A 16,850-nucleotide genomic window follows, 5' to 3' on the forward strand; every position below is an offset into this window, starting at 1 on the left:
CTCAGACATGTACTAACTGTGTGACCCTGGGCCAGTCACTTAACCTTGTTTGCCTCAGTTTCCTCATCTGTAAAATGAGCTGGAGAAGAAAATGGCAAACAACTTCAGCATCTCTACCAAGAAAACTCCAAATGGAGTCATGAAGCATCAGACATGACTGAGAAACAACTGTTTTACAAATGAGGAAACTGAAGCTAAGAAATTAAGTAATGTGCCTTGGGTCACACAAGTAATAAGTGTCTGAGGCTAGACTTGAACTCAGGTCTTCCTGACTCCGAGTTCAGTACTTTGTCCACTCTAATACCTGAATCACTTCACATATTCTCAACCGCTCTCCTGAATCCTGGGGAGGACTCATAAACACAAATATACTATCCCCATGGGAATGCACGCTTGGGTATGAAATAAAACGAAAAGCAAACCCATGCTCTATGAATGGACATTAATTGGAAATGTTAGTGAAATCTGAAATCTGAAGGCTTTTACCCTATTGAAATCCCAATCTAACTCATTTACTAAGTGCCTTCCCTATGCAAGGCAACTGGGGAAACAAAGTCACCAAAAAATGTCCCTGCCTTAGGGGCAGCTAGGTGGCTAAGTGGATAGAGCACTGGCCCTGAAGTCAGGAGGACCTGAGTTCAAACCAAACACTTGACACTTTCTAACTGTGTGACCCTAAGGCGAGTCACTTAACCCCAATTGCCTAAAAAAAAATAAAATAAATAAAATCTCTGCCTTCAAGGAGTCCCCATCACTTGCTACTAAGGAAAGACCACCTGAAGCGAGTGATTTGTCCATGTTCCTTCATACGGATGCTAAGTGTCTGAGAAGGAATTTGATCCCAGGTCTTCCTGACCCCAAGTCCAAGGCTCTCTCCCATGCTGTTCATTGTTCTTAAAAACAAGGAAAGGGCCATAGACATGGAACAAGTGGTCCAAGAGAGCCAAGATAGAGTGAAGCCGCACAGGCATTGGAACAGGCCAAGTTGCATTAAAAAGATACCTTTTAAGATGAAAGATGGAAGGAGAAAAGGAAGGGAGGGAGGTGGGAGGGAGGGCAGAAGGGAAGCACTGAAGATAAAGAGTTTTCTCTAAGTCCCAAGTTCTCGCCACCCAAAACTGGACAACGTGGGAGTGGAATCAAGTCTATTCTTGACTTCCTGTGGCCTTCCTTCCCAAATACACTGAACTCCAGATTTACACCCAATTTCTTTGTCATGCCTTTTCTGTTGCATTTATGACTTTTCATTTTCTCTTTTTGGGTGGAGGACAGATTAAGGCAGTGTGGTTTAGTGGAAAGGTTGCTGGATCTAGGCACCAAGAAGACCCAAGTTCAAATCCCACACCACATCCTTCCTGGCTGTGTGACCCTGAGCGGGACGCTAAGCTCCTCAGAGTCTGTCTTCTCCCCCGGAAACTTCCACACCATAACAATCCCCACCGAGGCTCTCCTCTCCACCCTTTCCCCATGAGAACTTTAGACTCCGCCCCTGGAACCACCCTTGGCTCTAATCAATCAACTCTGGCCTTATCCTGTGGGCATCCAAGCCTCCACAGCATCTAGGAAGGCCATATTGCATCCCCTTTTCAGCTCCCTTCTGATGTGTTGTCTTCAGCTTCTGATAGGCAGGGACTGCCTTGTTTCTTTATATTGTCTCCTCAGTACTTAGCATAGTGCCTGGTACACAGTAAGGGTCTACTAAATGCTTTCAAATTGAGGCCTGTTAAAGACCTTAGCTTAAAGAGGCCAAGGTCTCCCACTGCACCCTGGGCCCTCTCCAGTCATCCTGATCTATATCTGGCCACCAGACCCAGATGGCTCCAGAGGAGAAAGTGAGGCTGGTGACTTTGCACAGCCCTGCCTCCCTTCAATCCATGGCATCACCTCCCTGGTGTCATGGTCCTCTTTGAGAATGAAGGAGAAACAATAGCCAACAAGCACAATAAATGCTTTATCTCTCTATGGCCATCTACCTCTCTGAAATAGGGTTAATTCTACATCCAAGAACCGCCATGAACTCGTGACGAGATGACGGACATAAAGCAGCTTTCAGACTTGGAGCCGTCAGCTGTAAGCGAGCAGTCAATGAGCAGTCAGCACAGGTCCGAGCAGTGCCGGACACAGGGAGATTCCAAGAGGTCTAGAGGCCAACAGACCCTTCCCTCGAGGGACTGCCGATCTAATACAAGAGAAAGGCAAACACATGAGCTAGACCGAGCAGACGTAGCATGCATGATCGACTGATTAGAGCCAAGGGCGGTTCCAGGGGCGGAGTCTAAAGTTCCCGTGGGGAAAGGGGGAGAGGAGAGCCTCGGTGGGGATTGGTATGGTGTGGGAGCTTCCGGGGGAGAAGACAGACTCTGAGGAGCTTAGCGTCCCGCTCAGGGTCACACAGCCAGGAAGGATGTGGTGTGGGAGTTGAACTTGGGTCTTCTTGGTGCCTAGACCCAGCAACCTTTGCACCAAACCACTGCCTCAATCTGTCCTCCACCCAAAAAGAGAAAATGAACAGCCACAAACGCAACAGAAAAGGTTATTACCTATGTCTAAGGATGGGGATAAGGGATTGGACCTGGGATTTTGGGAGTACAGGGAGTACTCACTCAGGGAAATTCCCTCTACCCATGGGGCTTTCTGCCTCCTTCACAAATTTCTGGTCTTCGAGTGGCCCAGGGTCCTTCAAGGAGAAGTAACGTGCTTAGGTTCACACAGACGTTATGTGTCAATACACACCCTATGATCTAGACCAAAGGGTGGAGTGGGGAGACCAGGCACAGGCAGTGGGGCATCCCAAACCTTGTTATCAGGTAAAACAACATGAAAATGAGTGTTCGGGAGCAGAGGGTAATCAACAGTGTGAAATGCGGCAGAGGATGCAGCCTGGAAAAGACCATCAGATTTGGCCTTTCCACGTAAGATATTGGAATTGTTGTTCAGTAATTTCTGGCTCTTTGTGATCCCCTTTGGGGTTTTCTTGGCAGAGATACTGAAGTGGTTAGCCGTTTCCTTTTCTGGTTCACTTTACAGATGAGGAAACTGAGGCAGACAGGGTTAAGTGACTTGCCCAGGGTCACAAAGCTACTAAATGTATGAGGCGGATTTGAAATCAGGTCCTCCTGACTCCAGGGCTGGCATTCTATCTCACCACCTAACTGTCCTGTATGATGCTTTACAATTAATTATTCACTGCTCCAAGCGTCATCAAAGAATTTTTAGCACAAACTCCTCTGGCCAATATAATGAACCCCCAAGGAGTTCACGGAATCCCTGGGCCCCAAGGCCTTCTAGGTCTGTGATCTTGTAATTTAGGAGTGTTGGAAAAGGAGATGGGCATTGGTTAGTGGAGAGTATCCTGTGAATTAAAAATATCTCTTTCATCCATAATTTTACATAATTGTTTTTCCCTGTGTGTCTATATATATTTATTCTTTCCAGATCTTGTCTTAGAGGTATAGCCTATACTTGAGAGTGAAGCCAAAGTATATATGTCAAGTTCCCAACTTGGTGCTGGGTAGAAGGTGCAGACATGAGTAAGGCACACACAAGGAATTCCTCATTGGGCAGGGGGTTCAATTAGTATGAGCTGGGATAACTGTCACAATAAAAGAAATGATGTAAAGGTAGTTCTGACTGGGAGGGTGAAAGAAGGCTTCATGGAGCAGGTGAGTTTTGAGTCGGCCTTTATGCATGAGCAGGACTGTGACAGGCAGAAAGATTTTCAGATAGAGGGAATCACATGAGCAAAGGTGTGTAGGCAGGAAAGTATTGTGAATATTCTTAGCATGATGAATAGTTGAGTAGTTACTGCTCTCCTGAACACATCATGTAGGAAGAATAGTTAGTAATTTTACAAAACTGAGCAGAGAACAATGGGAGCCCCAAGAAAGGATGGTAATTCTGTGGAATGCAGGCCAGTGGGTGCGAGAATTAGCATGACTTCAACAGAATTGGCTCTGCCTGGCCCTGGCAAGGTGAGGGCACAAACACCCCAGTTACTAGTAACACAGGGAGTAAATGTTTAAGAACCAGCTGGGGGGAGGGGTGTATGCATGACACACTTAAGTTTAATGTGGATTATTAACAATTTTCTCCATCACTTTAAGTCTAGATGATCAAAAAAACAATGAATCAAGCCTCCATTTGTAGCATTTGCTGATTTCTCAGGTGTAAATCTCACACCAGAAATTTAACAATCCATCCAAGCTGGTCAGAGCTGACTCCAGGACATCTTTGCTACTAGGATGATGTAGAAATGTCAAGGCCAGCAGTCAGAAAAAGAAAGAAGTGACCCGGTGAAGGGAGCAGCAATCAGTGGGGTTCAAACTCAAATGCAGACTGAAGTTGGGGGGAGGGGGATGATTCAGACCATGGCTCAAAGATCTAGAACTGAAAAGGACAGGCCAATATCCTCATTTTACTAAGGAACCTCAGACCCATTAAGCAGCTTGTGCACAATAAGTGGGCATTAAAAGTAGGATCTGAACCCCAATCCTCTGGCCCTCCAAGAAAGCTAGGTGAAACAGAATAGAGAGTCCTGAGCCTGGAGTCAGGAGGACCTGAGTTCAAATGCAGCCTCAGGCTCTTACTAGCTGTGTGACTGTGGGCGAGTCATGTAGTCGCTTCTGCCTCTGTTTCTCAACTGTAAAAAGGAACAATAATAGCACCTATTTGCCAGAGTTGTTGTGACAGGTTGTTGCTTGAGCTTTTTAAAATTATTTTAATTTTTAAAAATCTTAAATATTTTATTTTTTAAATTACATGTGAATTTTTCAACATCTGTTTTTTTAAATGTTAAGTTCCAAATAATCTCCCTCCTTCCCTGCACGGCTCATTGAAAAGGCAAGCAATTTGATATAGGTTATACCTGTGTAGCTAAGGGATGCAGCGGATGGAGCGCTGGGCCTGGAGTAAGGAAGCCTCATCTTCCTGAATTTAAATCCGGCCTCAGACATTTACTAGCTGTGTGACCCTAGGCAAGTCACTTAATCCTGTTTGCCTCTGTTTCCTCATCCCTCATCCCTAAAGAGATCTGGAGAAGGAAATGGCAAACCACTCCAGTATCTTTGCCAAGAAAACCCCAAATGGAGTCATGACATCAGACATGACTGAAAAATGACTGAACGATAACAAATACGTGTGCAGTTATACAAAATATATTTCCATATTAGTCACGTTGTAAAAGAAAACACACACATACACACAAAAATAAGAAAAAAAAAAGTTTAAAAAAGTACGGTCCGATCTGCATTCAGACTCCATCAGCTCTTTCCATTGTGAGTCCTTTGGAATTGTCTTGGATGACCGTATCTCTGAGAATAGCTGTCATTCCCAGCTGGCCATCATGTGGTGTTGCTGTTACCGCGTCCAATGTTCTCCTGGTTCTGCTCATTTCACTTTGCAAGAAATAACATTTTTAAAGTGGCACATAGTAGGTACTTAATAAATGCTTATCCCCTTCCCTTCCCTGCCCTCTCTCCCGTGTTCTTTTGGGACTTGGGATAAGTGCTCATCTGAAAACAAGCCCAAAATCCCAGAATGAGGTTGTCATAGATTTAGAACGTGAAGGGTCATCTAATCCAATCCCTCATTTCATAGGAAGAAGGTGGATGGATGGGAACAAGACTTTATGAAGGGCCTACTACGTGTAAAGCTTAATACACACTGCACCAAGGCCTGAGATCTCACAGGTGACAAGTCAGAGAACCAGGATCTAAGCCAGGACTGTAACTTGGGCCTTAGGATCTCAAATCCAGCGCTGTTACCTTCCCACCACACCATCCCTCTCACACCCAACAGTCCAGAACAATGTCGTAGACTGACAGCTCACTCCACTAGTGCACATTTTTGAACTTCTTTTACAATTGATTTGTGAATGCCAGCCACAAACTCTTAAAGGGACACTTCCATTCGGTACAGGAGCATGCCAGAGAGTCGGCACTTGAAGTTAGAAGCAACTGAGAGCATCTTAAAGTTTCGGAGCAGGGGACCGATGAGATTTGTGGAAAAGGAAAGGTTATTGTGTGAAGGACGTCAGACCTCCTTGGATCATATTACTGGAATACTGCTAGGTAGGGCTGTGGAAAGTACTTGAAAGCATTTTCTATTCCCCCATCCCTTCTGGGAGGGGCAGAGCTGAATCTTACCCAAGATTCTCCAAATCTACCCTCCCCCCTTCCTTATCACGGAAAGACAAGGGGCTTGGAGATTTAATTGGACACACCCAGTTACACCAATTTGCTTGGGGGGTGGGCAATAGAATTGATTTTCTATCTCATGGCATTTATATCAGACACAAAGTTATTAATACAATCACAGCAGTCACAATCTCTGACTTCTATACATTTTGGAAAAAATCAGGCTATGGTAAACTCTCAGCGGGGAAAAAAATAATAATAAAAGTAAGCAGAGTATAGTCCAATGCCCAATAATAGAGAAGGGAGGAGAAGCTGGGGAAAGCACTTTCTTTTGGAACGTCCCTCAGTCCTTGAAGAAGGGCATCTGACTTCAGTCCAAGTGCTCTGTTCTGAGATGTCTGCAGGGCACAGTGGCCCACCTTGATCTCGGCCTCCTCTTCCAGGCTCAGCTGTCTTTTCAGTTTTTCCTTTTGCTTGTGCCTATGTCATGCATTCTTTCCATCTCTGGCTTCTTAAGGTCTAAGCAGGGCCAGGCTAGGGCGGCTCCCCACAGCTGTTGTTACCACAGCTCCTTCCTCTCTGTCTGTTCTCTGTCAGGCTGTAGGGCTCTTTTTTTAAACTCCCAGGCAAGACTCAGGTCCCCTTTCTGGCTTAAAGATTATGATACTCCAAAACACTCATGGGGAAGTCTCATCCCTTTGAACCACAAACCCCAGAATGCCATCCCATTTTCAAAGGCCTAGTCTACAGCCATAGAATGTTGGAGCAGGCAGGGGTCAGAAAGACCATTCTGCAAGGCAAAGTCCTTCATTTTGCTGTTTGTCCTTCATTCTCAAAGAGGACCATGACCTCAGGGAGGTGATGCCGTGACTTGCAAGTGAACTGGACTTAAGTGAGGGAGGGCTGTGGGCCCCGATGGGCTCAGAATGAATGTAAATAGCAATTGTTTCTGGTTTGGCCCTTACCGAAAGGGAAGAGGAGGTCAAGAGAGAGTGTGAGGAAGAAGCCAGAGGCTAGAACTTTTTTGTAGGAATAAGAGAAACGGGGAATGATAGAATAGGAGATGGATTTTGGGTGACTACTTCAATGTGGGATGCTCCTGGTATGGAAACAATCTCGTGTGTTGCAAATTTCCTCCTCATCTGTGTCTTAGAGTTTCCTTGGGTACTGGGAAGTTTTGTCCATGGTCACCCAGCTCATAGGTATCAAAGGCAGGACTTGAACCTAGCTCAGGGGTGGCAACCATTGGCCTCGAGGCCACCATGGCCATCTAGGTCCTCAAGTGTAGCCCTTGACCTAATCCAAATGTCACAGAACAAATAGTTTGGATTCAGTCAAAGGGCCGCACTTGAGGACCTAGAGGGCCACATGTGGCCTTGAGGTTCCCCACCCCTGACCTAGAGGCCCTGATCCCATGGTTAGCCCTCCACCCAACACACGATACTGCCTCTCTGGGCAAGGGGCAAGAAGAGTAGCCAATCTTTAGGGAGCTTTTCCAATCTAAAAAATCAAAAATAAGCTAAGTTAGAAAAATGGTGCCTAATCAAAATTAAATTGAAATTAATACAATTTCTTCTCTTGCATAGTACAAATATGTTATTATAACCGATGGGTAAGGAATTTTTCGGCTTGGAATGATAATTTTTCAAGCTTGTATGTTAAGAAAATTAATCATTCTTTTAAATAAAATCCAGGAGTCTAATTTTTTTTTAAAATTATACCACTTTGGATTACAGTTTTCATGGAGAATCATAAACAGGATGTGTATTTCACAAGTTTATTCTAGCACCTTAAAAATAACACCATAAAATGTTCATTGTTGCCTAGCAACCCCCAGATATTCTGTGTTTGCTTTTTCTCATTCTGTTTTTCCAAAGGATACTCTGGCCCACTGAAGGAAATTCCTCCTGAGAGATTCAACACCACAGCTGTCCCTAAGTACTACCAGTCTCCTTGGGAGCAGGCCATCAGCAATGAGCCGGAGCTGTTGGAAGCTTTCTACCCCAAGCTCTTTAAGCCTGAAGAAAAGGCAGAACTCCCAGACTTCCGAAGCTTTAACAGGTAATACGCCTGTTGAGACCACCTATGTGGAATATCCATTTTTCACATCAAAGTGCAGAGAACAGAACACTCAACAGGAAAACATTTTTGAGCATCCCATTGAATGGGGGAGTGTTTGCCTTTTAGGGGTGTTCCCACAGGTAATCTGGACAGGAAAGGTGACAGGCAGAAGCACATTCGGATTCTGGGGCTCTGCCTCTAAGGCACAATCCTGGCTCGATTGAATGGTACTGTAGGTAAGAAAGGTCTCCCTTGTGGCGGGAGGTTTAGTGGGCAGAGACCCACAGCTAGTACAGCCCCCACCTTCCTGGGCAGGGCTCACTTGTGCCTCACAGACTCTAGGGGCGTGCTTTGCATTCATTCTTCCTGTATCAAGTAATGGAAACTTGCAGTTGAGAAGGGATTTCCACTTGCTTTCACTGCATTTGGGACTTCCAATTGGAATCTATGTCTGCTCTTCCTTCTCTGATACCTCAGTGGGACTCAGATATGTCTCCTCTCCCTTTACCGAGAGCCACACCTCTCCTCTAATGGCTCCTGATCTTACATTAGTTATAATAGACATTTAGTGACTGATGGATTTTCTTTCATATAAAATGGAATAAAATGGCAATGTAGCATAGGCTTTGAGCTTTCTCTCTCTCTGAAACCCAATACATGTTGGCAGACTGGGTCTCCAAAAGGCTATTTGGATTAGTTTTCCCTCAGTATTGTCATTTGTCCCCTGGCTATTTGTCCCCTCAAGGTTCTAGGGATAGGGGCAGCTAGGTAGCACAGTGGATAAGCTCTGGCCTTGGAGTCAGGAGGACCTGAGTTCAAATCCAGCCTCAGACACATGACACTCACTAGCTGTGTGACCCTGGGCAAGTCACTTAACCCCAACTGCCTCACCAAAACGCAAAAAAAAAAAAAAACAGATTCTAGGGAGAATTCTGAGAGGTTGTGTCAGGTATATGTGTGTGGCAGCCATACTACACGAGCTGACAAGCCTTGACCACTGTGTTTCCCTCTGTGGTTATGAGTTGATATCAATTAGTCAGCCAGACAATTAGCTTTTAGTCTTTGTAAAGGCAGTAAGAAGAACATCTGGCACAAATCCTTGCTCCAAGAATCTGGGGCACATTCTCCCACAGGTACCTACAGATTGCAAGGGAGAGTGGACCCTGGCTTAGGGCCCAGGCAACTAATAGGCAGCTCCCAGCCTCCGGCTTCTGGAAGGCCTCTTTCACCTCGTGGAGTCCTCATCAGGTCCTCTCTGGGCATGGGCTAGCTTTCTGAAGGGCCCCTTGAAGAGCCCTGAAACTGCCCCTCCTACGGGTGCCATCTGACTTCAGCTCTCATCGGAATGCTCTGGTCATTTACTACACATTTACTATGTGCCAATACCTGGGGACACAAATAGAGAAATAAGACAGATCCTGATCTCAGGAAGTCTTGGGGGGAGACAGCATGTGTAGGAAGGAGCAGCCTCTGGGTGGAAGGAAAGGCCAGAGGTCTCCTGAGGCTTGTCATGCATCACCACTTAACTTGGATTTAGGACACCTAGATTTAAATTCTGGATCTGATATTACTAACTATTATGGGGAAAATGGACAGTCTTTTTTTCAGAAGAGGAGAAACATGTCCGATTAATGGGCAGACAAACAAGGAAAAGAGAATACTGGCAAAAATAAAGCCATAGGATAATTAATAATAATAACAGCTAATGCTTAAACAGTGCTTCAAGACTTACAAAGCACTTTATACGTATCATCTCATTTGATTTGTGTGCACTAGAACTTATTAACTTTATGCAACAAAATGATGCCTTTTATCTTCTGTTAGCCTCTCAATAATCCCTGGTTTGGTCATGAACTTGTCTCCTATCCATAGATCTGATAGGCAAGGTTTTTTTTTTCCCCACGTTTCCCTAATTTGTTGGTATTCTGACCTTTTGTTTCTAGGTCATGCACCCATTTGGCACTTATCTTGGTATAAAGTGTACAATGCGGACCCAAATAGGCTCCCCAGCACTTCCAATCATCACAGATTAAAGTGCTCAAATATCAGTTAAATGCATTTAACAAGAAATCATTTGGCACTTGCTTATCTGAGTGAAACCTTATCTCATAAGGTTTCGGCTTCAAAGGGGAAATTTAGACATCACCCAGCTCAGGAATTCTTACCACGGGGTCCAGGACCTTTTTTTTTAAAAAAAAATATATTTTGATAACTATATTCCAATAGAATTGACTTCTTTGTAATTCTATATATTTCATTTTATGCATTTTCAAATTGTGATTCTGAGAAAGGGTCTTTGTAGACCTCCCCAAATTGTCCAAGGGGGGTCCATGACACAAAAAAGGCTAAGAACCCCCGATAGGGTCCAAGGCTCACATTTTACAGATGAGGAAATGGAAACCAAGAGAGGGGATGGCCGGGCCCAGGTTCACATAGGGGACTGCAGGTCCCCTCCCATCCCTCAAATCCCACCAGAGTCTAAAACTCAGTCTAATGAAGTCAACTCCAAGGATGTTTACTGCAAGGAGTCAGGGGTAGAGCTGTTAAACCAGGGAGCAAAAAGTGCTTGTGACCAAGGCCTTTGGTGGAAATTTTAGTCATATAAACTTTGGGTGCAGCTCATATCTGTTTGGTGAAACCTCACCCAGCCCCACAAGCTGTCTCATTCTGTCCCTGTTACAGTGTGTATCACACATGTGTTTGCTGCCAAGCCTCTGCCCAGTTCTGGGCAGTAAAAACAATGATGACTTCCAACAAAGGGGAAGCCAGTCCAAGCACATCAACATAACCTGTTAGGAAACAGCAAGAAAAGAAGTCTGGCAGCAGAGTTGGTATTGACCTAAACCCTACCTTCCCATAGCAATCTCATTGACTCAGTGGGGGAAATATTTTCTCATTTGAGAGATGGGAAAATAACAGCCCCAGGAGGGTGATGGGAATGATGAAGCAAAGATTGCTAAATGAAAAAAAATAAGCCCACGGGCCTCATTGCAGGGGTCAGGAGGAGGGATTAAATATTTCTTCCCTTTTGAGTGAATCTAGTAAAACAAAGATAAAAAAAATGTGTACATGTATATATATATATATATATATATATGTAAAATGTGTGTATACATATGTGTATACACATGTATATGTATACATATATGTATATACATGCATGTATGTGTGTGTTATGACCAATTAGATCCATGGATCGAATTCTGCTAAAAGACAGAAATATTCCATTCCCACCATTACAAAAGACAATTATCACAGAAACTTGTCAAGTTTCTAAAAAAGTAGTCATGGTATAGAGTAGTTGTTTTCAAAATATAGTATATGGACCCCTGGGGGTCCCCAAAACCCTTTGGAGATGGGGTTCCAAGAGGTCAAAACGATTTTCATGATACTGCAAGGATGACATTTACCTTTTCAAATTCTCCTCCCTTTTCCAACTCTATCTCTGTGTGAGGCCAGATTGTCTTCATATGCAGGGTGCATATACTTTTTTGTATGTCACAGGTATTCCCCTCCCCCCCTTTAATTTGGTAGCTTACTACCACACTAAGACTTTTGGGACACCTTGAGTTTCAACCAAAACAACGTCCCAACAAATTGAATGCCAAAGCAGCTACGAGTCCAGCTGTCTTCTATTAAGCCAGACAAAATCGATATTGGCAGACAAATATGGAAGAAAATGCTACTCTTCTCACTATTTTTTTTTGTTTTGGTAAATAGTTATTTTTCATTAAAAAAATGTCATTTATGTTAACTTGTAATGGGCTTATTACTTTTTAAAGAATTAATAAATATCTTTTAAAATGTATCAGTTTTCATTTCTAAAACAGCAAATGTTGATGGATATAACCCATATATACAAAAGCTTGTTGGAGGGGCTTCAATAATTTTTAAGAGATAAGAGGGTCAGGGCAGCTAGGTGGCACAGTGGATAGAGCACCAGCCTGAGTTCAAATCCAGCCTCAGACACCTACTAACTATGTGACCCTAGGCAAGTCTCTTAACCCCATTACCTCAACAATAACAACAACAACAACAGAGCCTAAAGGGGTCCTAAGACTAAAAAGATTGAGAACTGTGAATATAATAAAAAGAACCTTCGGGCTCTCGGGGTGGGGGGGGGCATTGCCTCACCCTCAAAATGACAGGGTTGCACGAGGTAATCTCTATGGTCCTTCCACATCGAGTTCCTAAAGAGAGAACTCTCAATCAAAGTCTGCATTGCATTTTCAGTAGTAAAGAGACTGATCTGTATTACTCATCAAACAGTACTCAATGAAAGGTGAGAAATGAGCTCTAGTTTCATTGCTGCGGCATGGAACTGGCTGGACTGGTTTGTTTCCCTGCACTGACCAGCTGTTTGACAACATACAAACATGGCCTCTGGAGGTGGGGACTCTCTGGATTGAATGTGTCCCATGGGTGGTAGAATCAGGTGCTCAGGACTGCGGCTTCAGAGGCACCAGTAGGGTTAAAGACAGTCACAGTATCTGTGGGCTCTGGGAGAGACGCCTTTGAGAACCAAGGTTGCAGAGATCATTGAGTTAAATTCTCACCTTAAGCAAAAGGTTATTCTAGGTTCCAGGTTATTTCTAAACAAGTGCTCACCCTGCCTTAGCTTGCCCTGTTAGGTGACAGGAGACTGTACCTCTAGTATCATCCCTAAAAGTAGTCTGCTGTCATCCCCAAGAGCCATATTCTCTCACTGTTGTACTGTATTTAAGTGAATAAAATAGAGCAGAAGGCAATATGGTCTCTTCTGTCATGCTGGGATAAGACCTGGATGTAACTATGCTACAAATAACTGTGATCTGAGAGTGGGTGTTCAAGCCCTAAGAGATTTCCAGGGCCCAGAGCTCAGGGCTGATGTCAGAAATCACTTCTGGCTTGGCGAGCAGTAGGGGAAGTCTCCATGGGGAAGATGGTGCTTGAGTCGGTACAGTGCTTGGGAGATTGAAAGAAATGCTTTCTCTCTCTCAAATTCTTTAATGTTGGCACGTCTGAGCACCGATAGGCCAAGAGAAGCATACACATGTGTGTGAATGTTTGTGTAAGCTCTTTCTCTGATACACTTGAAGTCCATCCTATATTTGGAAGTCCCTGAAGGTCTACCTTTGCAAAATGCACACTGGCTGCACCATCCTGACTGAATCATTTTACCCTCTCTATGCTCTGGGCAAATCTCTAAGCCTAGAAATTGCAGAAGAGGTGATGCCACACTGATGAAGGGAGTTTCCTTACCTGGGGTCTCCTATACCGAGAAATCCAACCCCCATCCGGATCTGAGGCTCCATGTTATTTACCACAACAACAGTCTATCTAAAGCAAAACTTGTTAACCATTTTTCATGGCCCAGATCTCTTTGGCAGTCTGGCAAGGCCTTTCTCAGAATCCTGTTTTTTGCCTACACTTATAATAGAAGAAAATGCTAAATTCCACTTAGGTGAGTGAAAAGAAATATGTAATTTTTTTACTATCCAAGTCCACAGACTCCCTAAAATTTAGCCACAGACCCCTTGGGGGTTAGGGTTCCAGTGAGAATCTTTGGACCCCAGGTTAAATCGCTTTGGCCTAGAAGAATGTCATGAATGGGAACATTTTTTAATGGAGACAAAGAGCTGGTTGCAGTCAGTGACTGTTCTCTCCCATCCTCTTGTTGTGGTTGTTTCTGTCATGTCCGACTCTTTGTGACGCCATTTTGGGGTTTTCTTGGCAAAGACACTGGAGGGGTTTGCCATTTCTTTCTCTGCTCCCATCCTCTACCACCTCGAACATGATGAGTGATAAACATGGTGACTGGAAGTGGGACTTGGAAAGATTTCTGAGCTCAGAGCCAGGAATGTTTGAGGTCAAGTCCTGCCGCTGTCATATCCTAGCTGTGTGACCTTGGGCAGGTCACTTCCCCTCTGGACCCTAGCTTCTTCTGTTAAGGGAAGCAGTTGGGTGTGGTGGCTTCTGGAGTCTATGAGTGGCACAGTATGTTTTGGTCAGGTCTGCGCCTTAAGAAAACTACTTTGGCTTCTGTGTATATGGTGGTTTAGAGAAGGGGAGGCAAAAAGCCTATTTTGGAGATTTCAGTTTCCCTATGTGTGATATGAGAGAATTGGGCTTCCAGCTTACATCCTGCATCCTTAGAGCTCGTTTTGACAAAGAAAGTAGGGCCTTTTCACTGCTTATGGAGGGTCCTCTACCAGGGCTGATAATCCCCTTGTCTTGTCACAAACACATGGCAGTCATTCTTTCCTCCCTTCCTTTGCCCCTGCAGGTTCATCTACCTGGAATGCCTTCCCTCTTCTCCATCATGTATCTAAATCCTACTCAAGCAGTTAGCTCCCACATTTTTAAAAGGGCTTTCAAGTTTACAAAATGCTTTCTTCTCAATGGCCCTGTGAAGCAGATAGTGTCACAATTATCCTAATTTTATAGAGTAGAAAACACTGTCCAAAAGCCAAAATGGCTTAGCCAAGGTCCCCTAGCAAGCAAACATCAGTAACTGGGGTGAGGTTCCCTCAGGACTGAAATCAGTCAGCTTGAATCCATAGCCAGAGTCCCTCATCCAGAGCAGGGTGGTAAAACTTGGACCATGGAGTAAAACCAGTCAACACAGAAGCTCTCTGAGGGCAGGGTCTTTAGATCTGTAGCAGCCAGCCCAGCACTTTGCACAGAGCAGGGACTTAAAGTCTGTTGAAGTCAGAGGAAGTCCAAGGACCTGGGTTCACATCTCACCTCTGTTGGTTATCTGTGGGACTTTAGGCAAGTCACTTAACATCCTCAGGACTCAGTTTCTTAATCTGTAAAATGAACATGCTGGACAAGATGGTCCTGAGACCCTGTCCAAGTTTAGATCCACAATCCTGTGAGATATGGAATCTCATAAGGGTTTGAGGCACATGATCAGTAGGTGAATTCTTATGGCTGTAGCCCTTTTGGCTGCCTTAAAGGGGATGCTCAAAAGCCTGACCTTTCATTGTGGGGTCAGCGGTGATGATAAGACAAGGACATGGGCAGATATTGGCTGCTTAACTTTCCAAGTGGTCTAGAAAATGCCACATGCCGCTGAACAAACCAGCATTCTCTTCAAACCTTGTTATCTTGGGTTGATTATGATGAGTCAAGGACAGAGCTCAAATAATTGACTTTGCTAAAGAATGATAGACAGGACAAGTAAGTGCTCACAATTAACAATGACATTTGAAGGCATTTGGAAACAAAACAAAACCAATAAACAAACATGGTAGATCTGGACCCAGAAGAGACCTCAGAGGTCATCAGACCAGCCTTCTTCTTTTACAGATGGGGAAACTGAGGTCCCAGGAGAGAAAGTAATTTGGCTAAAGTCTCACAGGTGGTAAGTGTCAGAGGCAGGGGAGCCAGTGTTCAATTGGAATCCAAGACAAGCTAATAACCATTAAATGAAGCAAAAAAAAAACTGGACAAATTCATGTATTTCACCCACATATAACAGGAGAATATTTGTCTCACGTGAAACCTAAAACCAGGATTTTTCCTGGGGACTTCGGGAAACAGCAAAGATCGTGGGTCCATTGGCCTTTGGTTATGGCACCACATTCAAGTTTCCTTTGAATCACAGCTTTCTGTGGCTTTGGCCAAATCACCTCATCTCCCTGGGCCTCGGTTTTCCCATCTGTAAAGTGAAGAGGTTGATCTATGGCGTCTGAGGTCCTTTTCAGTTTAGGTCCTTTCTACATCAGAAGTAATCAAACTTTTCTGTATTTCTCTCTACTCTCTGCACAGAGTTGCCACACCATTTGGAGGGTTTGAGAAAGCTTCTAAAATGGTCAGATTCAAAGTTCCCGATTTTGACCTGCTCCTGCTAACAGATCCCAGGTTCATGGCTTTTGCCAACCCTCTTTCCAGCCGGCGGTCCTTCAACAGAACTCCAAAAGGGTGGATATCAGAGAATGTTCCCATAGTGATCACTCCAGTGCCAGTAGAGGAGAATACGGTGCCAGAAACAGATGACCTGTAAGAAGAAGCAAAAGCTCTAATGCTCCATCCCCCACAACTCACCGTCTTACCAGGATGCTTAACCACAGATGCTCCTTGTTTGCCTTAGAATCTAATTGGTAACCATTTAAACTGCAATATTCCAAATTTTGTTTCATTTACTCATAGAATATTAATAAAGTCATTAAGAACCCGATCAGCAAAGTTGCTCATCTCGTGTGTTTTCATTCATATTTCTTGTACCTGGACCAGATATAAACAGAATTCAGTCTTTAATTAGCACAATCCTATATGTATAAATGAATACATTTTGACTTAACACTTCTGTGGAAGGGTGAGAAAAGAAATAAAGAGAAGTTCATGTAGGTAGCTTGGAGGAGTTCGGACCAGTGAAGTAGGTCAGGTATTGACTTAGGGGAAAAGAAATCTGGAAGACATTGAAGAAAACTTGAAGGTAATCCAGACACTTGTCTAAATTCTACTTCTGGGTGGAAAGAAGTGTAGGATCAGGGCTATTTAAGGAGTTAATGAAAGGATTCAGGAGGATAGAAGAGGCATTAGGGAGTAGAAGCTGGAGGAGCAGACTCAGGTAGGTTCAGGAGAAAATCTTGGCAAGATGAAGCAAATTAAGAAAAGATGAATGGAGCAATTGGAGGACTAAGCAAATCGATAGAGTTGGTGGGTGGG

The 16,850-nt window shown here is 44.1% G+C and overlaps 1 protein-coding gene across 5 annotated transcripts in view; it reads left to right on the top strand.

The window, feature by feature from the left end:
- Window positions 1-16,359, top strand: part of MYOZ2 (myozenin 2) — a 56,011-nt gene extending 39,652 nt beyond the window's left edge. For all 5 annotated transcript variants that reach the window (XM_078148631.1, XM_021008314.2, XM_021008313.2 and 2 more), the window contains 2 exons: window positions 8,012-8,195; window positions 15,951-16,359. In XM_078148631.1, coding sequence (XP_078004757.1) covers window positions 8,012-8,195; window positions 15,951-16,185 — 419 coding nt within the window. In that variant the 3' untranslated portion in view covers window positions 16,186-16,359. The remainder of the gene's footprint in view (window positions 1-8,011; window positions 8,196-15,950) is intronic.
- The last annotated feature ends 491 nt before the right edge of the window (window positions 16,360-16,850 follow it).

This window comes from Phascolarctos cinereus, unplaced genomic scaffold, assembly GCF_003287225.1.
Source record: "Phascolarctos cinereus isolate Bilbo 61053 unplaced genomic scaffold, phaCin_HiC Scaffold_9;HRSCAF=440, whole genome shotgun sequence".
In the NCBI taxonomy this organism is placed as follows: domain Eukaryota; kingdom Metazoa; phylum Chordata; class Mammalia; order Diprotodontia; family Phascolarctidae; genus Phascolarctos; species Phascolarctos cinereus.